Consider the following 26,503-nt stretch of genomic DNA (forward strand, 5'->3'; position numbering starts at 1 on the left):
TTTGAAATTCCTGGTTCACCTAAACTAGCCTTATTAGGCGACATATCTGATATCCCTTTCAGCAAAAGAAGCAAGGTGCGGTTTATAAAACTGGCCATGATTGCTGGTAACAAATGCCTTGCATTGTCATTGAAAAGTGAAGACATCTGCCTATTTCCATGTGGTTTAAAGAAATTTCCTCATACATGGCATCAGAAAAAAATATGTTTAACTTCAAAAGAAAGCCACATCTCTATGATAAATGTTGTGTCAGACTCGAACTTGGATAGGACCCAAATGCACGACTCAAAAAATTCAACAAAATGATATTACATATGATATTATATACAAAGTCAAAAGAAAATCACTCTTAAGAGGAAACAACAAAGTAACAAACAATAACGTGACTAAGCACAAAGTATCAAAGTAAAAACTAGAGGAGGCAAAAAGAAAATCACTCTGAGAGGAATAAACGGCAAATGCCAGAGAACCAAAAATTACTCTTATGAGGAAAAAACTAAACAAAGTAACAAGGAACAAGACCTGAATCAACAATGACATGGAGTGTGGGGCTGGGAGGTTCATGGAAACAGAACAAGGAACAAAATTAAAAAATAAAACAGGAAGTGCGAGAATTCCAAAACAAAACTAACAAAAAGTGTCTGCCATTGCACAACATGACAGAACCCCCCCTTAAGGGTCGAATTCAAGACGACCCTCAACCAAAACACAAACTTGGGCGGGAGGAGGGATCCAGGGGCCAGTTGACAGCATCATCTGATGCTCAGGGGCAACACATGGCAACTCAGGGGTACGGCTCGGAGGCCTTATGGACAGGCAGGGCAGTTCAGTGGGGCGACCCGGAGGTCGGGCAAACGGACGGAGCCGTTCTGGAGGCTGTCGGCGAAGACGGGGTCTCTCCGGAGGTCGAGCCGGAGGATGGCGTCGCCCCTCTGGAGGGTGAGCAGGAGGCCGGCGGCGAAGACAGGGTCTCTCCGGAGGTCGAGCCGGAGGATGGCGTCGCCTCTCTGGAGGGTGACCAGGAGCCGACTAGGAACAGGGATCGGCCGGACCACAGGAGGCGGCACAGAGTCAGGGACCGCCGGGGGCGGCACAGAGTCAGGGACCGCCGGGGGCGGCACAGAGTCAGGGCCCACCGGAGGCGGCACAGAGTCAGGGGCCACCGGAGGCGGCACAGAGTCAGGGCCCACCGGAGGCGGCACAAAGTCAGGGACCACCGGGGGCGGCACAGAGTCAGGACCCACCGGAGGCGGCACAGAGTCAGGGACCACCGGAGTCAGCACGGGGGCAGAGGCCACCGGAGGCGGCGGCCTGGCAGGAGTCAATGGTACCAAGAGCCATGTGGGCTGAGTCAGGGCAAGAATCAATGGGGGTGGCGCCCTGGCAGGAACCACGAGTGGAGGTGACGTCACTGCTGGAGCCCGGAGAGGAGGTGACGTCACATCAGGAACCAAGAGAGGCGGTGACGTCACATCAGTAGCCGTTGTCGACGCCGCTGGAGAACACGGAGCAGCGGCCACCGACAGGAAACGAGGAGCAGGGATCGGCCGGACCACTGACCAGGAACCAGAGTCAGGAGTCAGCTGGACCGCCGACTGGACAGGAGGGACAGGATTCGGCCGGACCGCCAGCAGGGAACGAGGAGCATGGATCGGCCGGACCACTGACCAGGAACCAGAGTCAGGAGTCAGCTGGGCCGCAGACAGGACACGAGGAACAGGATTCGGCTGGAAGCTGGGGACCTTGGACGGTGGCTTGGGCCGGAAGCGAGGAACCTGGGGCTAGGGCCGAGGCCGAGCCTCCCCATGGTGACGGTAGCCATGATTTCCTCGCCTACTGTGGCCTCCACGAAAACCCCTGAAGATAGCCAGACGAGTTCCCCAGAAAGGGGACTTGTCAGGGTCCTCCAGGTCAGGGTCCTCCTGGTCAGAATCCGAAAAAGGATCAGCCAGTGTACAAACAGGCCTGGAAAACGACGAAGGTCCTTGCTGCCAGGATGGATGCACACTCAACAATGCCATGAGGCTGGCGTAGGCAGCTGGGTCTATTTCTGGTTGGTTCGTTCTGTCAGACTCGAACTTGGACAGGACCCGAATGCACGACTCAAAAAGTTCAACAAAATGATATTTATTAACAAAGTACAAAAGAAAATCAATCTTATGAGGAAACAACAAAGTAACAAACAATAAAAAACTCTGAGAGGAACAAACGTCAAACGCCAGAGAACCAAAAATCACTCTTATGAGGAAAAAACTAAACAAAGTAACAAGGAACAAGACCTGAATCAACAATGACATGGAGCGTGGGGCCGGGAGGTTCATGGAAACAGAACAAGGAACCAAATTAAAAAATAAAACAGGAAGTGCGAGAATTCCAAAACAAAACTAACAAAAAGTGTCTGCCATCGCACAACATGACATGTTGGGCTGACTTTGGTAGCTACATGGGTAAAATCTCACAATTTGCTGTGGGCTGATAACGATACTGACTTGACACACATGGGCATTAGTATATGTATGTATATGTTGAATTTTTGTACCAACATATGAGATTTATGCCAACCTCAGTTTAAATGTTATATATAAATTCCTTTTTTATTATATATACATGTATATATAAATAAACTGTTCAAAAAGAAAAGAACCGTTGATCAACAGGGTAATTTTCATCAGCATTCATTCAGGTGCTTTGCATTGACCATTTATGGTTGAAAGTGGTCGTATGGAGCGCAGGATATGAGGCTGATCATGTGTGCACATTTCTAAGGTGGTTGGGATTTATAAAATGAACATTGCCTGCAGGTGGGCATGTGTAGTTTTATATATCCAATTACTTACATTTTCAGGTTCTGAATGAACATACCTTTGCCTGCCCAAAGTCTTGGAAAAGTTTGCAGAATGTCTATTCAAAGCTAACACGCTGGAGCTAGTGTGCAGATCTGTATTTGAAAATGTGGTGCAAAGATTGGAAATAGCCTTGTGTAGACTGACATATTTGAGTGAAAGTGAATAGAGGATCAGTGTGGCTACCTTTGGCTGCTTGGGCCTTCCATAGCTCCCTGTTGTGATGAATCTCTTGGTTCCATATGATCTTGAATTTCATGAAGTCCGCTGTGGTCAGAGAGCAGCTGCCCTCTGAGCCTGTACTCCTCACACTGGAATGCTTTCCATCACTGCCACTAATACTGTTCACACTGTGGACATGTAGACATGCATGTTAACAACACATAGACACTTACTCTTTAAGTCATAAACATGCACATGTATACCAGCTGTTAAAAAGGTGGAACTGTGACAGTGTCTGTTGTCACTAAAAGTATATTACAAACTTGATCATTTTATTGAGCATTATTATAAAAAAATGTGACCAGGTTGATACACCACACTATGGTCCAACAGAACTGTTAATTAAATGACATGCACCAACTGCATAAGAGATTTTAGTTGACCAAATAAACAAAGGAAGTAGGTCAAAAGGCTGACACAACCTGCTGTAATAGTCTGTGGTTCCTTCAGCTCTAAATTGTTTTTTACCAAAAGAGCCAGATATTTTTTGCTAAGTTAAAAAGAGAGTGAATATTGGACTTACAATCATCAGGTGGGCACCACTCAAAATTCACAAATGAATAATAGTGACTATTGAATTTACTTAATATTGTTTTCGTTGTTCTGGGTGGCCAAAAATATCATTAAGCAACTGTAATCATTTTAGTATGCTTAATGTATTAATTTCATAATGTTAAAGTTTGTATTTGTTTTGCACACACTCATTCAATTATATTTTACCAACAAACACTGAGATGTCAGTCTGTCCAAAGTATTACATTTCTTGATGCATTATGAAGAGACTGGATTACATTGCATGGGTATTGGCACTGGACTATAGTAGACAGAAAAGTGCTGTACTGGTTTGTCAACTTTTTATTTTACTTAAAACGTATTCAAATAAAAATCAAGCATTGTTTTCATTTTTAAACCTCTACTGAGCTGATTCTCATACCTATTATGTTTTATGTTAACCCTGTGGTCTAGAAATTATGTTTTTATATAACCAAACTGCAATGGCAAATACATTTTGTGGGAAATCTAAATGTGACATTTTGTATAAACATAATGAGAATATGTAGTTAATTTACATATTTGGTAAGTGACAAATACATTGATACTGAGGATATCAGTAAAATGTTGAGAAAAATCTGATAGCATAATACCCACTTAGTGACTACAGAATTATTAACCTTTTTCATGGTTAGGCACTCACAGCACTTGGTTAGGATTAGGAAAAGATAGCGGTGTGGTTTAATATGTAATTAGTTCACTGCAGTGAATTCAGACAACGTGTTACAACTCTCGGTAAATTTAACCAAAACTAAAACCACTTTTTAGCAATTCCACTGCCATAAATAAATGTAGTGCTTCATTCATTCAAAAACTATGTTGCCCAAAATCCAGCCAGCTATAATGTTGAATTTGTTATAAGTACAAATGAAATTTCTAGGAGACAAGGTATATGTAGGAATGATTTTCTTTTCTTTTTCTTCCCATGTTGATAAATGAGTGACTTGTCATATACTGGTGTTCCTGAAATCTTCCCTTTTTCTTGACTGCTGAGTTCTAAGAACCACCCTGGTGGTATTTCTGAGGTCCTTCCCCAGTCCTTAAATCTGCTCATGTTGTCACACCCCAAATCTGAAGATTCAATTTTTCTGTAGGAGCTTTGTAGAAATGCTGTTATATCTGTAACCAAACAGAACAAGTACTAAATAGTCATGATAGGTTACCAGAGAAAAGACTGGATGGCACTATATTCATCAATCATAAAGTAATGATTAGGTATCTGTGAAACAGAGTAATGACCACTTTCTTCATACACTGAATTTGCCATAATGGATTCCATATTAAAGGACCAATTTCAGTAGGTTTACATCAATATAGGAAAATCTCTGTGAGAGATACAGCCATTTTAACACACAGTGCCCAAAAAAAAGGAGTTCAAACGTAATTGGACAGATACACATGAAGGCAAACAAGCTCATCTTTTATAATAATTTGTGGAAAATCCTTTGCAGTTAATATCTGTATGTGGTTTGTTTGCTGTGTTTTGTCCCCTATGATGTTCTCCAGGCCCTCACTGCAGCCATCTGTGCTTCCGTCAGACCAGCCCCTTTTACACTGGTCAAAAAAACCCACTAAGGCCCACTAACATTGAGCTTTTGTCAGCAATGGAAAAAGGTACATCAGCATTCACTCCTGGGTCAAATGACTCTGTTGTAGTCACGGTTATTTATCGGCTCCAGGTCCAATTTGCAGTGATATAAACACAACACTTGGGTGAACATGTGTGCTCAGACAAACACCTGTCACCTACCTAGCATGGTTCTGTTAAACCACAAACACCATGGCTACACTGCACTGGGGCCTGCAAGAATGAGCGCAGCCCTCAAACAAGTTTCAAAAAGACACAATCACCAATTGAGGCATCTCACACAGAGGCACACTTACAGGAGCACCAACCAAGGGATGAAACATGACTTATCCGTTTTACCAGTCTGCACCACAGCTAGCAGCTCAATTTTTCTCCTCTGCATCTGTGAGTGCTCTGTAAGTGCATGTGATAACATTACTCCCTGCAGTTGTGAGTGTTTCCTCTCTGAACAGAAAGGCAAACTTAGCTGGCACTGTAAAAGGAGTTTACCTGAGTTTAAAAACATACTGAATATACTGAATGTTAAACTTATATATCCAATAAAATAGCTATATTCACAATTGAGGTTAGATTTATATGTGAACCAGCCTTTACTGAAGTAAGATTGTTATAAAATGGAACCTGGAGGGAATAAAATAAAAATAAAAAATAGTCTGAAGGGCTTTGGGAGCAATGGTGTTGGAGTAGCAGCCGTAGCGAAGCCCAGGTTGAGGATAGATAAGAGCCCTAGGTTGAGGATAGATAGGAGACTTTGAGGATAGATATGAGACCTCGGTTGTGGATAGATAGGGGGCTCCTGGACACCTGGCACCACTACTATACCGTGCCATGCTTGGTTTGTTCCCATGGCATTGATAGGTTCGCTTAAGAAAATAGGTGGAGAACCCATCTAAGAAGGAACTATGATGGACAGGCACTCTATCTTCAGCTCAGATCCGGATCTGATCTCGCTTTTGTTCTTGTGAAAAAATAAATTCTATTGCTTTGGACTCTGACCATCTCCAGTGACTTTATTTTCTAATCTTTTTTTGACTTAGATTCTGGCCTGGACCTGGACTTTTTTTCTCTAACACCAGCTAGCCCTGACCTGTCCCGTGTTGTAATACCTCTTTGTGCCACTAGATAGCGTCTAGTCTGCCCTCAGTCCCATGAAGAAGAACAACATCCTCCAGAGTTTGAAGTTATGCAATAGCTCCCGACTAACATCACAGAAATACAGAGATGGCTGAAGCTCCTGGAAAACGATCTTTATCTCCATCCCAAAGGACCGCTCCAGACAAGAAACCATGTTCAACGGTAAGTATCATTAGTGCAACTAATGACAAAAATGACTACAAATATATAATATTGTAATATTGTCATATTAAATGTATGATATTAATGTTGTTCCTGTTCCTGCTGGCTGTTGCCCAGCTATGCCATGACTGTACTTTGAGATTGCATACATCCAGTAGACCAAGTGAATACATGGCGGTTCACCATATTGTAACTACTTTACATTACTGTTATGAGATCAGGCAGGATTGAAAGTTCGCTAGGCCTATACATTTCTGAGGAGATTTCAGCATACCTCTGTCTTTATCAGGACCTGAGCCAGTACAGACACCGCTTCCACCTTTCCCACTAACATCAACAACAGAGAGTGCACAGACACAAGTGAGGAGGGTCTAGACGAGTAACATTCAATAATTCACTTTTACAAATAAGACAAAGAGACTTTTTAAAACTGGAATCTTTGTTCCAGAACCAGCAAGTTCAGGATCTGCTTCTTCCCCCCAGCTGTCACCCAGCAATCAACCTCTTAACTCTGAACCAATTGTCTATACCACTGTGATTATATCAGACCCACAGTGTATACACGTTCATACCGCTGATTCATAATAATGAATAATTATACCACAGTTATACGTATCTCACAAAAGTGAGTACACCCCTCACATTTTTGCAAATATTTTATTATATCTTTTCATGGGACAACACTATAGAAATCAAACTTTGATATAACTTAAAGTTGTGAGTGTACAGCTTGGATAGCAGTGTAGATTTACTGTCCTCTGAAAATAACTGAACACACAGCCATTAATGTCTAAACAGCTGACAACACAAGTGAGTACACCTCACAGTGAACATGTCCAAATTGTGCCCAAACTGGCTGGAATCTTCTTCCAATCCTCCATGATGACATCACAGAGCTGGTGGATGTTAGACACCTTGCGCTCCTTCACCTTCCGCTTGAGGATGCCCCACAGGTGCTCAATTGGGTTTAGGTCTGGAGACATACTTGGCCAGTCCATCACCTTTACCTTCAGCTTCCTCAGCAAGGCAGTTGTCATCTTGGAGGTGTGTTTGGGGTCGTTATCATGTTGGAAAACTGCCCTGCGGCCCAGTTTCCGAAGGGAGGGGATCATGCTGTGCTTCAGAATGTCACAGTACATGTGGGAATTTATGTTTCCCTCAATGAACTACAGCTCCCCAGTGCCGGCAGTACTCATGGAGCCCCAGACTACCACCACCATGCTTGACTGTAGGCAAGACACAGTTGTCTTTGTACTCCTCACCAGGGTGCCGCCAAACACACTTGACACCATCTGAGCCAAACAAATTTATCTTGGTCTTGTCAGACCACAGGACATGGTTCCAGTAATCCATGTTCTTGGACTGCTTGTCTTCAACAAACTGTTTGCGGGCTTTCTTGTGAATCAGCTTCAGAAGAGGCTTCCTTCTGGGATGACGGCCATGCAGACCGATTTGATGCAGTGTGCTGCGTATGGTCTGAGCACTGACAGGCTGACCCCCCACGTCTTCAACCTCTGCAGCAATGCAGGTAGCACTCATTCGTCAATTTTTTGAAGCCAACCTCTGGATATGACACTGAACATGTGGACTCAACTTCTTTGGTCGACCCTGGCAAGGCCTGTTCCGAGCGGAACCTGTCCTGGAAAACCGCTGTATGATCTTGGCCACCGTGCTGTAGCTCTGTTTCAGCGTGTTAGAAATCTTCTTATAGCCTAGGCCATCTTTATGAAGAGCAACAATTCCATTTTTCAGATCCTCAGAGAGTTCTTTGCCATGAAGCGCCATGTTGAATGCACTCCTGTGCAGCTCTGGTGACCAGTACGAGAGTATGAGAGAGAAAACACCAAATACATACTGTACCACTGCCTATATTGGTTATATTTTACAGCATATCCATATTTTTACTGCTCTTCATTGTTCATTCGTTATATAGTGTGTACATTGAATTCTTATCATACCTCTAGTTGTTTACCCTTTATTTACTTACATTCATAATGTTACACACTGTTTTTATCTCCGTATACTCATGTCAATATTCATACTGTATTTATTTTAGCATATCATATCAAAGCCTGTGTACTGCGGCAGGCTGCAACCACCCACTCATTCAGGAACTGGACCCTGGAGGCCAGTGAGTCTCTAAATTTTTTGATTGTACAGATTGGAATGTCCTGTTGGAGTCCCAGGAAAATGATAAAAGCAAGGACCCTTACCTTGATAGAATGATTGAATGTACCATGGACTATATTAACTTCTGTATGGACACTGTAATACCAGCAAGAACCGTACACTGCTTTCCAAACAACAAACCCTGGATCACCAGTAACATCAAGACCCTCCTCAACCAGAAAGAGGAGGCCTTCAGGGCTAGAGACAGGGAGAAGCCCAGGTGTGTGCAACATGAGCTGAAGAGGAGATTAAAGCAGGCGAAGGAGGACTACAAAAAGAAAGTTGAGAGGAAGCTGCTGCAGCATAACAACACCAGAGAGGTGTGGAAGGGGATGAGGACCATCACTGGCTATAAAGAGAAGAGCTCTAGGCAACATCAGGCGATGTGGACAAGGCCAATGAGTTAAACCTGGTCTACAACAGGTTTTACACAGCCTCACCTGGCTGCTTCTCCACCTTCTAAGGCCACAGGTTGAACATGTACTTGACCCCTACAGTTTGCCTACAAAGAACATATTGGAGTTGATGATGCTGTCCTTTACATGCTCCACCAGGCCCATTCTTACTTGGATGAGCCAGGTAGTTACACGAGGATTATGTTCTTTGATTTTTCAAGTGCATTTAACACCATCCAACCCCCCATCTTTAAAGACAAGCTGGAAGGGATAGGGGTGGATCCCTGCTTCACGTACTGGATTGTGGATTACTTGACAAGATGACCACAGTACGTCAGGCTGGGTAACTGTGTCTCAGGGACAGTGATGAGCAGCACTGGGGCTCCACAGGGGACTGTTCTGGCTCTGTTCCTGTTCACCCTGTATATGGCCAACTTTAAATACAACTCTGAGTCCTGCCACATCCAGAAATACTCAGATGACAGAGCTATTGCGGTGCATATCAGGAACGGGCATGAAGAGGAGTACAGGGATCTCACGATGGCCTTCAGTGAATGGAGCGACAAGAACTGCCTCCTTCTGAACACCTCCAAGACCAAGGAGATGGTCATGGACTTTCAGAGGTCTAGGCCCACCCTTCACCCAGTCAACATTTGAGGGAAGGACATTGAGGTGGTGCACACTTATAAATACCTAGGTGTGCACCTGGACAGTAAACTGGACTGGTCCCTGAACACGGATGCCATCTACCAGAAGGGGCAAAGCCAGGTCTTTTTCCTCAGGAGGCTGAGGTCCTTTGTCTGCAGTGAAATGCTGCACATGTTTTATCAGTCAGTGATGGCCAGTGTACTTTTTTATGTTGCAGTCTGCTGGGGCAGCAGCATGTCCGACATGAACACAAAGAGACTGAACAAGCTGGAGGCCATCTTGGACAATACCAACCACCCTCTCTACAACATTCTGGCAGGACAGAGAAGCAGCTACAGGTGCAGCAAATGTCTCATCTCACTGCGCTGCAGAACAGAGATGTTCAGGAGATCCTTTGTGTCCACTGCCATCAGGCGATACAACACCTCAGCCACAGGAAGTGGACTAATGTAATTATCATTGTTTATTCATTATCATCTGTTATTATTATTATTGTTATTATTATTAAAAATGACAACATGAATTTCCCCCTAGGTGATAAATAAAGTATCTATCACTCTATCTATAAATTAAAGAAAAATTAAAATTATTGTATATGGCACCAAACATCAAGCCAAATATCTTATAAGTGAAACCTACCTGGCAATAAACCTTATTTTCTGATTCTGCCTTTGTGATGATGTCAAAACAACAACATAATTAACTGGATAGGTCGAAGAGGTGAAATGCTGCCATGTATAGATGTAGTGGATGTATTTTCTGTTTTTGTTTTTGTTTATTTCAGTATATGGGTGTAAACTGAAACATTTGTGTATTAAGATTTGAGTGAGAACGAGTTATGACTCATCATGACAAATAGGCAGATTTTTGATGGAAATTCACCTGCCTCATTTGCCTCACCTTCAACTCTCCTGCTTTTGTCTTCATCCTGATAAATATCTGTGTCTATACAGACCAGAGCCAGATGGTTAAAATCCAGAAAATTGGGTTGAATAATCAAGAAGCACCAGTTTACAGCTCATTCACAACTGATGCCAATCAGATTTGAGGTCTACCTGTTTCTCATCTTTTCCTGCCACCTTACTGAAGTAAAATTACATAGTTTTAAGCTTGTTTTAGCTGCACATTTTGCTTGCACGTGTGAGTGATAATTATTGTGTCAATAAATCCACTGTGCTAGCAAACTTGTGTTTTTAGGTCTTCGTGGCTATGAAACCTTTTCCATATTGTACTTAAATACCTGTAAATACCATGATGAGACAGCAAACTGTGGCTACAGTTGTTGAGCTAACATGCAGAAAGGATGAGACCGTTTCCCATAGCCAACATACAAGCTGCAGACAACGATACTCACAACTCTCCTGCTACTGTAGCTAACATCACACCAACAGCATCTTGGCAAACTAGAATGTAAGTCAAATGTCCTTGGTTTAACAATACCGAAATGTGACACCATTACCTGCTTGCTAACTAATCAGTTGGGGTTAGCTTTTACAAACAATAGCATATGAGACAAAATAATATTGAGCTAAGATGATCAAGAGAAATGGGAGGCACCTAAATTTGTGTCATATCAAAAGCTCTGAATACTTATGTATGTCAGTTTTTCCTTTTTAATAACTTACGAAAATTAATTCATATTAATTAATTCTTTTGATTTCAGCATAAGAGTAAGACTAAAACATACCAAAATGTGGAAAAATTTAAGGGGTCTGCCAAATGCACTGTATGTTGTGGAGTATATTCCACTGACACACTGGCACTGGTAGAAATGTGCTCACCTTCACCTCCAGTGTCAACAGCAGTATCGTGTCTACAGTCTCCCAATCAATCCCATTCAAAATTCCACAAAGTTGGGCAGTGATGGAAGGGTAGAATGCTATTTCTCTCTGCCCCCTTTCACCCATCACCCTAATTCTCATTCTTTCCCTTGTGCTGTGCACAAGCATGAATGCCCCCTGTTGCTGATTGTTTGGAATAGTGCTGTGTGACTCAATGCAAGGCACTTTGTTTATCGAACAACTTCTCCCTGCTGTTTTTAAGCAGCCTCTAGATGTGGAAGCAGACAGGGCCAAAGACATAACTGAAGGTAATGGCATATATATTTCAAAGACTATTCCCCCATATGCAGACAGAGCTGCCAACTCTCATGCATTGAGTGTGAGACTCACGCAAATTACCCTTTTTTACACGCTCTCATGCCACACCTCCAATTTCTCACGCTGGGGCAGCTATTCCCATGATCATCAGACTGCAATTATATTTAGGTTATAGCGAACAGCGCCCGTATAGACATTTACAGTCAGGCAAACTTATGGCCATCTATATTAGGACCCCTTTCAAGGCGGGAAGTCTGGACCAAACTTTTGCTTTTTATTGAGAAAGTTATGAGCAGTTTGGGATTTAGTGCCACTGTGTTCCTCAATCTCGATTTTTCCGCGTCTACTTTCCAAAGTCTGTGCGTACAGGTAAGTGTATATTGCTTATTTATGAGTGTTTGGATGAGTGTTTATTGTGTATTCTTTTCAGCTGAATTAGTGTTATCAACTCTGTCGCTAGTATATAAACTGACATAGTCTTGCTAAGCTGGCTCAGTTAAGAAGCTCAGTTAAGTGTTTTTGTCAGCAATTGTGAAAGCTTAAGTCGCACATATTGCAGGCATGGCTGAAATATTAATATGTTGCTGCAGCTAACCCTAAACCTAACCCTGCACTTGCATTCTTTATACACCAATTAAAATCTTTGCATTTTTTATGTGTGGTATCAGAAGACCGCTGTAATGACTGCATGTCAACATCTGGGACAACTTTACTCTAAAAGTCTAATTTTAAAATAAACTTTTTGGTCTGCTGTTAGCTACATCAAATTTAAGAATTATTGTTAAGTAATATTTTAGTTGTTATATTGGCTAAAGGAAGACTATTTTGCAGTGACACTGAGAAGAGACAACAGAGAACTGGTAAGAATTTTCATCTCATATTGCAATTGGTAGATATACTTGTGTAGATTAATTAAACCAACAAGACTGTTTTAATTTTTGAAAGTTTTAGGATGCCCTCTGAGGAGAGTGCATGGTCCTTCAGAGTTAAGGCAGGGCAAGTAGCAGGAAAAAAGAGGGACCTATTTTTTTTACTTTACAAAAGATCAACCTTCCAAGAAAAGAGCCCATCACAGACCAGCCAGACCAAAAGCGATGACAACAAAAGCTAGAGGCCAACAACAGTCAGAACAGGGACAGAGAAGTGAGTGGAGCTGCCACATATAGGTTCAGCTTTAAGAATGAGTGGACCACAAAAAGGCCATTCATTACCCAAGGATTCCTCAGAACACATTACTATTGGTCTGTGTGTCGAGTAGAAAACACATGTTGTCACCAGGGTATAGCAGATGTGTGGCATATCAAAAGCAAGTGCCACCAGCACAAAAAATGGGCACTGCAATTAGCAGCTACAGATTTTCAATGCCCACTCCCTCTGTTCGGGAGATGACTGATCAAGAGTCTAAGGTATGCTATATGTAGGGTTGCATATTTTGTGAGTTTTCCAATAGTGAGAAAATGTCTTGTCTGTGGAGAAATGGTTCACAAAACATAGATTAATGTTAATGGTTACTAAATTCTTAGCTGTGATTAATTGATTAATTATCATTACCATTCCTAGCTATTTGTGGCCACAATACAACCATGGATTGCTGCCATATAAAATGTTTTGAATAAACTACTTTACCTGTCAACTAATAACTTTTTCTTGCAGACAAGAAGAGCAGAATTGAAAATGGCTGCAACACTAGTTCAGCATAATGTGCCTCTAGCTGTAGCGTTTCAGGGATTCAAAAACAGCCCAGGATTTCAGGTGTGCTAGAACCAATATAGCATGCATTGTCAATGAAGCATTGGCACCACACTTAAAGAAGAAGTTGGTGGCACAAATGAAGGAAGGACCATACAGCCTCATCACAGATGGTTCCAATGACACAGGTATTTTCCAAACTGAAATATTGAACATGATGTTTTTCTTCTCCAGATTTAACAAACTTTATGTTGAAATCGGAATTTTGTCTGATTTGCATCCCCCCAGTCCCCACACAATTTCTGAGTGCAACACTACTCTCGTAAATACAAATCCAAGGTCAGTAATAATTTTTAAATTAACTACAAAAAACTCATCTTAACAACATTATGTATTGAAAACTTGTATCTTGAAGTAAATATGTATATATCACTGTGATCCTACGCTCTCACTGAAGTTACATAGTGCAGAAACAAGAGAGTAATAGTTAGGTTTAGATTAAGGATGATTAGAAGTCCTGAAACGGCATGTACAGTACGTGGAACAAATTGAGATACTCCTATTGCACAAGTTTGATTTTTTATTACTCTATTTACTTTTTTAACAATAGATGCTTTTCAATTTTGTAGCGGATTGTGACCTATTGGCTTTTCTTTTCTTTTTTATCAGCACTACATAAAAATATGACTTATGTGAGAGTGTATATTTTGTTCACTGTTATACTAGAGGCTGTACCAACTATCTCAGGTAGTTCTAAATGATACTAGGTGGAACAAACTGTAACTTGAACTACTTTTTGATCAAAATAAATAAAAAGAAACTTAGAATTATGCATTTGGGACTTTTTGTTGCTTTTTTCCCATTGTTCTGAACTCATACTGAACCATGACCCCAAAACTGAGATACATACCGAATCGTAACTTCTGTGTACCGTTACATCCCTGACCCTTATTCAGTTTCAATAGAATGTGTAGCGTACATACCTGGCCTGGCATCAGTCACAAGGCATTAAAGAAGTTCAATGTAAGGACATGCAGAGTTATGGACCCAAAATTGACACTTTGTTACTCTTCCCACCATCAAACTATCAAATTGATAGGAAACCCAGACAAAGGACCCTTCTCTCACAAACAGAACATGCTTTTAGCATGTCAGGTCCAGAGGATCAACAAATGGACACCAGGCAACTGGAGAACATAAGCAAAATCTCCAGTTTGTAACAATAAGACTGTACATCTATTGATATTTGATTGTTTCTTATATATGACGAAGTAACACCAAAAGGACTGATTATCACTAAGGCGTGAATCCTGGCCTCTCTGTGCCATACATGAACACACAAACACGCACACACACACCAACCTCCCTTCCTCTGTCCCTCTCGATAAGAGTCATAAACTACAACCCACATTCTAATCCTGAGCAGTGACCAGCAGAACACTCTTCACAGATGCAGATCTGAGGAAGAATATAAAATTAAATATCTAACTGTTCTGTTACTCATGAGATGTTTCTATGTAATAGTTCAATCCCAAACTTCTATCTTATAGAATGTTTGAAATGTAACATGTAGACTTTAAGACAATGTCCTTCATGTGACAATACTGTCAGCATCCTTCACGCAAGGTAACACACACTACATGACATCCAGAATGTCCATATTATTATTATTACAGTTAAAGAGCTGCTGTGTAATCCACTTTTATAGGGTTAGTTAGCTTTATGAAATGTTTATGTTGTCGTTTGATCAGTTAACCACTTGTTTTTGATTAATTCCAGGTTTTAAGGATGTAATTTGAAATCAACACTCATATTATTCCTGTCTGTCATTATTAGTGCCATTAGGTTTATATGTTATTTCACTTAATGTTTTATGGTCATGGTGGAAGACGGATGTGCAAATTCATAGGTAAATTCTAGAATTAAACTATTCAAAAGTTCTGTGGAAAATTACTCCTTTCTCCAAGTTGAAACATAGGAGAAGATGGGTGTCACCCCAGAAATGTGCACCAGAAACATGCTATTGTAAAAATTACTTCCTAGGCTGCGCACACATACACACTTGCACAGAAATGACAGCTTATCTTTTTCATTTACAACTAAGCCAAAGTAAACACCAGACAAATATGTTGAAGAGGCAGAGCTACTGTTAGCCAGTCAGAAAAGTGTTAATATGTTGCTACTGTTAACCTGGGATGCATGCAATGAGAGTACCTAGTTTATCATTCACATCTGAATACTGAGAAACACTGACATGTATAGAAGGGGACTTCTAAGTTTTAGGTAACTGTGGAGCTGTGGGAGGAGGCTATACTACCTAAAACTGCAGCCAACAACACCTCAGCAAATATAAAACAGTTGTGATCAATTCACACTTTGCTCAAAGCCTTGCTCAATAGCTCTGTTAGCTCTATAGCTATGTAAACTCTTGGCTCTTAGCCACGGCTCTTAGCCATTTTTGCACTTTATCGTTTGTCCGCATCCTTTATTTCTTTATTTGCCACATGCTCCAAGTAACATTCTTTTTGTGTACATGCGCAATCTTTTAATTTTCTAAGCTAAGTCAAGACTAACTGAACCAAAAAACCAGAAGTGCCTCAGAATAATTTTAACCCTAACCCTAACCCCTTTTAATTATTATCAAGTTTTTCTTTTTGAAGATTTAGTCTCAGTTTAGTCTCCTCTGAAGTTATCCAGCCAGATCATTAGAGTTTATTTTGCATCAACCCCCAAGACACGCCAGCAGATAACACATCTGCCCACAACGGCCTGCAGAGAAGCCTACCAGAAATCAAGAGTGCCCGAAACAGAAAGTCTCCTGTCAAACTCCACCAGAGCTGAACCACTGAGGCACTGGCAGAAACTGTCACTGTGATACCAGCCACCTGGGTTCCAGCCAAGGGTCTCCAGCTACAGCACAACTCACAGTAGGCCTGTCTTAACACTCTAATCATGAAATCTTAGCTGTAAAGTAGGGCTGGGGAAAACGATTATTTTTGTAATCGATTAATCTAGCGATTATTTTTTCGATGCATCAATTAATCTAACGATTCATTTTTTCAATTCGAATTCCAATCGATTCGATTATCGATTATTTTCCCATTATTTGACTTATATAGCAATTTACATATGCTAATTTATGTATCTCAATGAAAAAACACAAATTTCTTCATTCCAACATATTTCTATTGTTTTCACCAAAAATGACCATATTCCAAAATAAAATTCAAGTAATGAAAACAATAGCACAATCTGACATCAGAGGTAGCGTTTAAAAAAAAATAAAATGAAATAAAATACTTTCTTGTTGTGCAAGAATCAAGAAAATGTTGTCATCATAAAATCAATAAAATATAAACAGCAGCAGTGCTCTTTTTTAACTAACAAAATATAAAGTGCTGTTCATTCACAGGAACATACACTCTGCCTTTTCACTCAAGAATACTGTGTGTAGTGTAGTGTGTGTCTATGTGTGTGTCTTGATGTGCTGGTGCATTGCCGTCGTGCTTTTATGATAAGCCATCTCCATTTTACACAGCCGACAAACGACAGAATGGCCTCCTTTTACGGAAAAATAGTCCCATATCTTTGAACTACGACTTCGTGTTCTACATTAATGATGGGAATACCGGCTCTTTGTGGAGAGCCGGCTCTTTTTGGCTCGGCTCACTAAAAAGAGCCGGCTCTTTCGGCTCCCAAGTGGCTCCTCAGATTTTTTGTTACTTAAATTAATTTATTACCAAATTATGTGTAAAATGAATAACTAATGTAAAAAAACATAAAATATAACATATGTATAGTATGTATATGGCTTTATTAATAAACGTAACATAACTTAAAATATACATAAATAAATTTTAAATAAAAAAGACCCATTTTAATTTGTGAAAAAACACAAAATCAACTAAACATCACTCAACAAAATATAAATGAAAATGTGCAACCATGTACAGTGAAAAACAAAACACAAAATGCAAGTGTCTGTAACCCCTCCCCTCCCCCCTCCTGCTCAGTGTAGTCACACAGACGCTGCCACAGCCACACGATGACCAATGCGGCTTTAAAAGACAATTAAAAAAAAAAAAAATCGCTCTCGATTGCGAGCCGGCTCCCGTCGTTCACTTCAAAAAGCCGGCTCTAATCCGGCTCTCGTTCGCGACCGACCCATCACTATTCTACATTGATCAGAGTCAACTGACTCGCTGGTATCGATACTGCCGCTACTTGCTGCGGCTATTGTTTGTTTTCAAACGACGCATCGACGCACAGTGTTTGCGTCGACGTATTTTTTGCGTCGACGTAATCGATGACGTCGACGCGTCGTCCCAGCCCTACTGTAAAGCCAGAGTGTATAGCCATAACATATTCTCTACCACCATTGCCAACTCATCACACAGCTCATTTAATTACTATTTTCTTTTTCTTTTTTTTTTTTTTTCTTTTTATCAGGGAGAAACATAGAAAGTCATTTCAGCACCATTACATTACAGAGCTAAACAAAAACATGTGTTTGGACAATTGTGCTAACATATTCTCCAAGCTATTACTCTCCCTTTCATTTTACCATGTATAAAATAGGAACAATTGAACAAAGAAAGTCACATTTACTCATTTTTCCATCAAAATTAAACTGGTACTTCAAGCCATGTAATAGAGATACTTAAAGCAGTTCAGGTCTCCATGACTTTATATATCTGATCCATTTTGACGACCAACTCTTAAACTTCTCCGACTGCAATTTTAGAGCAAATGTCAGTCTCGCCATGATGTAGATTTCGTGAACAGTCCCTTGCCAGTCTTCCAGTGTCGGTGTGTTGGGTTGTAGCCATTTCGTTGTTATAGCTTTCTTTGCTCCAATCAATAATATCTTCATTAGATATGTGTCTGCTATTGATTGCATATGTATTACTGTGGTACACAAATACATTGAGCAGACATCAAATTGTATAGTCATTTGAAACATATATTCCAGACAATCATGCCAGAAAGATGAAAGTTTTGGACAACCCCAAAATAGATGATAATGGTTGGCCACATCTGCACCACACACCCTCCAACAACTTGTTCCATTACCTTGGTGTCTCTTCTGGGCAGGTGTTATAAAAAATCTCACAATGTTTTTCCATCCAAACTCTCGCCATTTGGTGTGAAGTTGTGGTTTTCCATTGTAATTTACAAACGTTTTCCCATTCATCCCCAGATATGACCAAATCTCCCTCCCCTTCCCATTTACATTTAATATGCAGGCTGTTCCAATTCGGGGAGTTCTGGAGACCTTTGTATAATCTAGATATTAATTTCTTTCCACTCCCAGATTTATAAATTGAAACGAAAACCTTCAGGATGTCACTACTCTGGTCCTCTGTCAAAATTGTATGTAATCAATTCCTTACTTGGAGGTATCTGAAAAAATCCTGCTTCTCTAAATCATATTCCCTTTTGAGATCGCCAAAACCCCCCACAGACCCATTGTGTATAAAGCAACAGTAAGCCGTAAGGCCCCTCTCTGTCCACAGTTTAAATCTATTGTCTGTCCTATTTGGAATAAAATCCATGTCATAAGCACACCAACGTAATATGTTTTCTGCACCCTTTAAGTTGTATTTCCTAACTACCTTGTGCCAGGTTTTTAGTGTTACATTTATCCAGGGGTTATTCTTATTTGCAAGACTGTCTATAAGTTTTCTGTCTGACATTACTGCCTGTAAGGGTGGACCTGCAGAGCCTCCCTCTTCTATTTCCTTCCACCTGGCCCTGAACTGCGAGTCACAGAGATACCCCAGGGTTCTTATCTGAGCCGCACAGTAGTAATCTTTTAAATTAGGCAGCGCCATTCCTCCCTTGTCTTTTGATAGTGCATTACTTTAAATTTTACCCTTGGTTTTGTACCCCTCCAGATATATCGAGAAATTAATTTCTGCCATTCAATGAACTGTCGATCACTTATTTCAATTGGTAGCGATAGGAAAAGATACAACAGGCGGGGCAAAATCACCATTTTGACTGATTCAACCCTTGACGTTAGACTGAGAAAAGGTAAGTGATTCCATCTGGAGATGTCAGACTTAATTTTAAGGTTGAGAGGAATATAGCTGGCTTCGAATAATTTTGCAATGTCTTGGGTAAGATTAATTCCGATACCTCATTGATTTTTTGTTACTACTCAGGTTGTATTTAGTTACGAAATCATCTGGTAGGTTAAAATTAAAGGTCATAACTTGAGTTTTCTGAATATTTATCTTATAGCCTGATGATCTACCGAACACATCTAATGATGCCATTAAAGTTGTTAGGGATGTTGATGGTTGGGATAAGAATATTAACACGTCATCTGCGAACAAGGATATTTTGTGTTCCTGTCCTGCTATATTTATATCCTTGATTTTCTTGTTTTGCCTAATGTATCGACTGAGGGAGTCTATAAAAAGGGCGAAAAGAAGTGGTGAACAGGGGCAACCCTGCCTACAGGAACGCTTCAAAACAAAAGAATTTGAGAGGCCGCCATTTATTTTAATTATTGCTGTTGGGTTATTATAAACAGCCTTGAAAGCTTCTATCAGAGTACAGTGAAATCCAAATTTATCTAACACCTTATACAAAAAAGTCCATCTTACTGGATCAAACGCCTTCTCCGCATCCAATCCCATTAACATAGCTTGTGTTTTGTTTTGCTGGATATGCCACATAATATGTAGCGTCCTCCTCAGGCTGTCTTGGGTCTGTCTTTCATGGATAAATCCAGTCTGGTCTAAATGGATAAGAGATGGCAAACTTTTTTCAACTCTCCTGGCCAATATTGTCATATAAATTTTGTAATCTAGATTTAACACTGAGACTGGTCGATATTGTTTACAATCTAATGAGTCTTTGCCTTCCTTTGGTATTACCGAGATTATAGCTTGCTTCCATGAGGGGGGGATCTCTCCCTTTTTAAGTGCTCCATTACATATCTTGCACAGTTTTGGAATCAACTGTTTCTTCAAAGACTTATACCATTCGGCTGTGAAGCTGTCCGAACCTGGGCTTTTATGTGGTTTGAGTCTTGATATTGCTGCTTTGACTTCTATTTCAGTGATATCCGCCATTAGGACCTTATTTTGTTCTTGTGAGATTGTGGGAAGATTTAGGGATTCGAGAAAATTCTTCATCTCGTCTTCATTATCTAGTTTTGGTTGTGAATATAATTCCCTATAGTAATTTTCACAACTTTGTTGAATTTGTTCTGATCTATGCTGTATTTTCTTAGTTTGAGGGCATCTTATCTTATTAATAGTGGCGTCTGCCTGTTGTTTCCTCAGTTTGTATGATAACAGTTTCATTGCCTTGCTACCTGCCTCATAGTCCCCCTGTTTTAGAAATACCAGTTTCTTTTTAACCTCTTCTGTGGTTATGGCATCTATCTGGTTTTGCAGTTGTTTAATTTTAATTAATACTTCTTTGGTCCCTGGTTTAGCTTGATGGTCTTTTTGTAATTCTTTAAGTTTGGTGTGTAGGGAATGGAGCCTCTCCTGTCTATGTCTTTTTAGTGATGAGGAAATTGAAATTATTTTCCCCCTCAGGACTGTCTTAAATGCATCCCACACAATAGGAGGAGACACTTCACCATTATTGTTTTCTTTAAAATATGTGTCTATTGCCTTTTCTAACTCTTCTTTTACCTGGGGGTTATTCAATAAACTTGAGTTCAATTTCCATAGTGTAGACTTTAAGTTATTACCAATATCAACTGTCATAACTATTGGCGCGTGATCAGACACATCAATTGTTCCGATATCACATGACTGAATTCTCAATTGTTCTCTTTTAAATGCAAAGAAATAGTCAATCCTTGAATAAATAGATTGAGGTGCGGAGAAGTAAGTGTAGTCACGGCCTGTTGGATTAAACTCTCTCCAAACGTCCACTATACCAATTTCTTTCGTCATTGAGTTTATTTTATTAATCATGGGTTTACTATGTCCTAAATTGGAGGTGGAAGATTCCATTTTTGATAATCTTATATTCATATCTCCTCCACATATAAGTACACCCTGAGCTTCAGCTGACATCATATCAAATATTTTTTTATAAAAGATCCAATCACTCCCAGGAGGAGCATATATGTTAAGGAAAGTTACCATCAGCCCTTCGATCCTTCCTGTTATCATTACATATTGGTCTTCCTTGTCTTTTTTCTCTGAAATGTGTTCATATTGGACTTGATTTGAAATAAGAATGGCAGACCCTCTTCTATGTCCTGACTTATAGGATGAATAAAATACATGTCTGAAACCTCCTCGTCTCAGCTTTGCATGTTCAGTTTCAGATAAATGCGTTTCCTGAAGGAATGCTACCTGAGCACCCTCCCTCCTCAGTTTTGACAGTATCTTGCCTCTCTTAATAGGATTGAGTAATCCATTTACATTGAAGGAGACCACTTTCAACGTATTACTTGCCAGTACCATTACTAAGATTTGTTTTCCAGTTTTTAGATGGAGTTTGTGTGACGTCTCTATTTCTGCTTTGAACTGCAGCAAACACACGAACAGAACAACATCCAATGAGTTTTTGAACTCTTATAAACTGAGAACCTTCGTTAGGGTTTCCAAAGGTGGGGTTAAAAGAAAAACCCTGTGTGAGGTGTTTAAACGTGGCCCTGGAGAGGGAAAGCCTCTCCTCTGCGAGAGGGCCCTCATTTGTAATGGATTCAGCCAGAATCTCATCCACAAGTGTGCCCCTGACATATTAATCATCCTAAATAAGGCTCTTTGAAAACTGAATAAAGTCAATAAAGGAAGCCCTGCACAGAGAATATGCCCCAGAAAGAAGCATCATCATTAAAAGTCTTACACTCGTTCATTAGACAACACAGTGAGGAGTGAGTCTCTGCTCTGACAGCTGGGCAAACAAAACAATACTTGCGTGATCGTATTCTACTCGGTCGTATCTTGACCTCTCTGCTCCGGATCCCAGGTGAATCTCTGGAGCTTGTCCTTGACCGTTGGTCCCCGGCGTGTATGCGTCTGTGTACGTTCCCGTCTGCCACTTACCGACCATGACAGCCTCCGGATCCGCTCGAGCAGCGTCTCAGGTGGCTTCAGCACCGCGACCGGCAGCCCCTTCTCTGCCATTTCCTTCGTTGCTTCCTCGGCCGTGTTGTAGGTGCGCGTCCCTTCCGCGTAAAAAACTCTAACTCTGGCTGGGAAGGGTGTCTGAAAGCAGATCCCTTTTCCCTTCAGAACCCTCTTAGCTTCCATGTACTGTTGTCTTTTCTTCAACACACTCGGGGCGTAATCATTGTCCAGATTAATGTGTTTATTTTCCCACATGAAGCCCTTTTTCTGCCACGCTGTTCGTAGAATTTTCTCTTTTGTCTTATAGCTCAGAAACTTAATAATTATGGATCTCGGAGGTGCTCCTTCTCTCGGTACGGGTCCAAGTGTCCAGTGTGCCCGTTCAATATGAAGATCCACTTCTTCCGTCAGAGACAGGCCATGTTTCAGCAGTTTTCCGATAAACTCTATCATTGATGAGGACTCGTTCTCTGACCCCTCCGGGATGGAATAGACTCTAATGTTGTTTCGTCTGGATCTTCCCTCCTGGTCGACCTGTCTTTCTTCCAGGTGTGCTTGGAGTTTTATCAGCTCCTCCATCACTTCTTCTAGTGATTGCGTTCTCTCCTCTGTGTTTGAAACACGGTCTTCTACGTCATCGAGTCTCTTTTTGGTTTTGCAGATCTTTTCTTTAATTTCCTGGAGTTGTTGCATATTGTCTTGTCGAAAATCTTTTATCTCAGCGAGAATGGTTTTCAGGTTAGCCTCCATGTTAGCTTCGTCTTCCTCTCCGCTATCATTAGCCAGCAAGCTGCGGCTAGCTGGAGACGATTCCGGACTCTGTTTTCCATGTGTCTTGGTGTCCTGTGCAAAATTCCCAGGTCTGGCTGTCCTATGCCTGTCTCGCCCTGGAGTCTTGCCCTTAACCATGCTTTTCTGTCAGTTTTAAATCGAGTTCGTCGAGTTAATGGGCACTTAAATCCTAGTAGTTAGGAGAGATTCTTTCTTAGGCTGCCATCTTTGCCGCCGCTAAACCGGAAAACCCTTAATTATTATTTTCATCTTTGATTATTACACTTTGTATTTAATCCGTAGATAGTTTAGTTAATAAACGTCTTTATTTACACTCAGTTACTCACTACAGTTGTTGTCCTGTTGTACTCTTTTGAAGTAGTGACTGGAGATCCATTGAATCGAGAAGTCATGGCTTCTGATATGAGATTGATACCTTAAATCAATGAAATAATTAATTGTTGTCTTCCCAGTGGACTGGTGCTCTCTTTCAACAAGAGCAAATTCTAAATTATTAATATTAAATAATGCATTATTAAAAAATGCGATCAAAAGCTTGGCCAGCTGTACCACGTGGATGAGTCTGATGTCCAGGGGGCTCATCTGAGCTCACATGAGCTCACTTGAGCCAGACCAGAAGAGCTGAGGGTGTCATCGAAGTGGATGTGGTTTGTTATCTCAGATCCAGGAATGGAGGAGAGGATCTGAGCAAATTAATAAACCGCACAGATTTGATTCGACTGCACAGAAGGAGCTGCAGATCTTTCCCAACTATGCATCTACACCGGGGACACGGTCCTTATCAAAGAAAGCTTTCGGACTAAAGGCCTTGGGGCTGTTTTGGCTCAGGTGCAAGATGGCTGTGAACATATGATAGCATATGCCAAAAGAAGCCTGCACCCCACAGAAAGGAATGATGCAAACCACAGTTACTTTAAAATGGATCTAAAAATGTGGGCGATAACTTACCAATTCAAGGTCTATTTGACTGGGGCAAAGTTTACTGTGTACACGGACAATAACCCAGTTGCACACTTACAGCTTGTCTGGGGGGTACAAGAATAATGCTGAGTTATCTTAGTCTTTTGTTAGTTGGTCTTTTGATTTTGAGGTGAAATATGCTGGTAAAGAAAATGTTAATGCTGATGTCCTGTCCAGGTTTCTGACAAATCCCTCCACAGGAACAGAGGTGCTATGGGGGTGTGGGGGTGTGTTGTATATGAGAGTGACTGACTCTAACACCCATGATGTACATCTCCAAGTTGTCTGTCCTACAGAGTGTCAGGAGGTCTGGAAGAAATACCATGAAGCTGCTTCTCATGCGGGGGTCGAGAGAACCCTGTTGTGGATACACCAATTCCTCTACTGGCCCAGTATGGAGACCGGAGTGCGTCAGTTTCATCTGGGTTGTGTCGCTTGTAGCCTGCAGAATAGGGTCAAGCCTATGGGCTCACTGCAGCCCATCAAAGTGTCATATCCCCTTCAAGTCAAAGCCTTAGACTTCCTTTCACTTGGTAGGCCCACATATGGGTACCAAAACATCCTAATCATGACAGATTTGTTCACATGGTATGCCTGGGCTGTCTCCCCCAAGATCAGACAGCTTAAACAACAGTCCAGGCTTTGTGGTCACATGTAATTCAGACTTTTGGCTGTCAAGCCAGGTTACATTTAGACAGAGGGGCTAACTTTGAGTCAGCTTTAATGCACCAGTTAAGTGAGTGTTATGGCATAATTAAAAGGAGGACAACTCCTACCATCCCACTGGCAATGGCAGTGTTGAACAGATAAGTCAGACCATACTTTATATGCTTCTCTCCTTATAAGCAGAAAATCAACATAGGTGGTCAGAATATCTCCCAAAGTTGCTAAAGGCTAACAACAATATAGTACAATATATACAGTAATATAGTGCCCAGTGCTACAGGGTATGCCCCCTTGTTCCTAATGTTTGGTCTACACCTGAGACAGCCAGTAGATATGGGGTTAGGTGTAGGCCCGCAACAGCCAGGCTACAACCCAGGGTGGGTAAGGGACCACCTCTAAAAACTGTTTTATCTATGGTCTGGCTAGACAACATATGGCCAAAGCTGCTGTCCGCAACAAACAGGTCTATGACTATAAAGCTCATGCCTTGCCTTTTGCACCAGTATGTGGGTGATGGACAGGAACAGACAGGGCCATGGTAAGCTACTTTTAGGCTGGAATCCAGAGGCCCATGTTGTGTTGGAACAGGTGGGAGATACTGGGGTTGTGTACAAGGTGCAGCCAGAGAAAGGGGGCCATGAAAAGACATGAGAACATACTGAAACTCTGTATTATCTCCGTAACTGAAAGCCCCAGCAGGCACCTGAGACAGGCACTGAAACAGACTCCCCGCTTTGTTGTTTTCAGCTGATCCCATCTACACTGAAAAAAAGTTTGTTGGATTTACATGAAAAAAATATGTACATTGGTTGCACATAATAAAGTTATACTCTCTCAAAATTATTTATTAATGTTCAATATACTAAATTCTTACTTGCTCAAGCATGATTTTATGTGAATTTAAAGCTTTTCTTTTATATAAAATATATTCAATTACCCTATGTTAAACATACATGACTTTTCTATGTGAATTTAAAGCTTTTCTTTTATCTGAAGTATATTTAATTATCCTATGTTAAACAGACATGACTTTTATGTTGAGTCTTAGTTTGTTATGTTCAGTATATTCATTTATCTGTTATTGCGACATGTTTTTTTTATGAAGTACACGTAGTGTTAAATACTATTAAGTTATAAAGCTGCTGCATACTTTGTGTTCATTCTATAGATTAAATTATTTCTCTTAATCTCATAATGACAGCATTTACAATAAAATTTTCAAAATAAATAAAGCAGAAAGAAAAACATTTGTCTTGACAGCAACTGTATTTCGTTAAGGATTTAAACAACCTTAACCCTGGACCACAAATCCATACAAAAGTTTGGATCTCACTTCTTAGAACAAAGGACATTCCATTTTATAATGCAACAATTGTTAACTCTTATCAAGAGTGAATAGTAAACATATCTAAGTGCTACAACACTATAAGTCCTAACATAAGTCCTAAGTCCAATAAACAAGAAACCGCTACCTGGCTCTGGATAACTAAGAGAAATAGCAATTATACAACATAATAAAAAACAGGGAAAA

The 26,503-nt window shown here is 40.8% G+C and overlaps 1 protein-coding gene across 1 annotated transcript in view; it reads right to left on the reverse strand.

Annotated features, from left to right (window-relative positions):
- Window positions 1-806: 806 nt before the first annotated feature.
- The window catches only part of LOC111239302 (calcium/calmodulin-dependent 3',5'-cyclic nucleotide phosphodiesterase 1C-like), a 207,309-nt gene continuing 181,612 nt past the window's right edge, over window positions 807-26,503 (reverse strand). The window contains exons 15-18 of the mRNA XM_022769149.1: window positions 3,030-3,193; window positions 1,705-1,857; window positions 1,164-1,555; window positions 807-1,007 (exon numbers count right to left, since the gene is read on the reverse strand). Coding sequence (XP_022624870.1) covers window positions 807-1,007; window positions 1,164-1,555; window positions 1,705-1,857; window positions 3,030-3,193 — 910 coding nt within the window. The remainder of the gene's footprint in view (window positions 1,008-1,163; window positions 1,556-1,704; window positions 1,858-3,029; window positions 3,194-26,503) is intronic.

The sequence above is a fragment of the Seriola dumerili genome, unplaced genomic scaffold (assembly GCF_002260705.1).
Source record: "Seriola dumerili isolate Sdu_G_001 unplaced genomic scaffold, Sdu_1.0 BDQW01002262.1, whole genome shotgun sequence".
Taxonomy (NCBI): domain Eukaryota; kingdom Metazoa; phylum Chordata; class Actinopteri; order Carangiformes; family Carangidae; genus Seriola; species Seriola dumerili.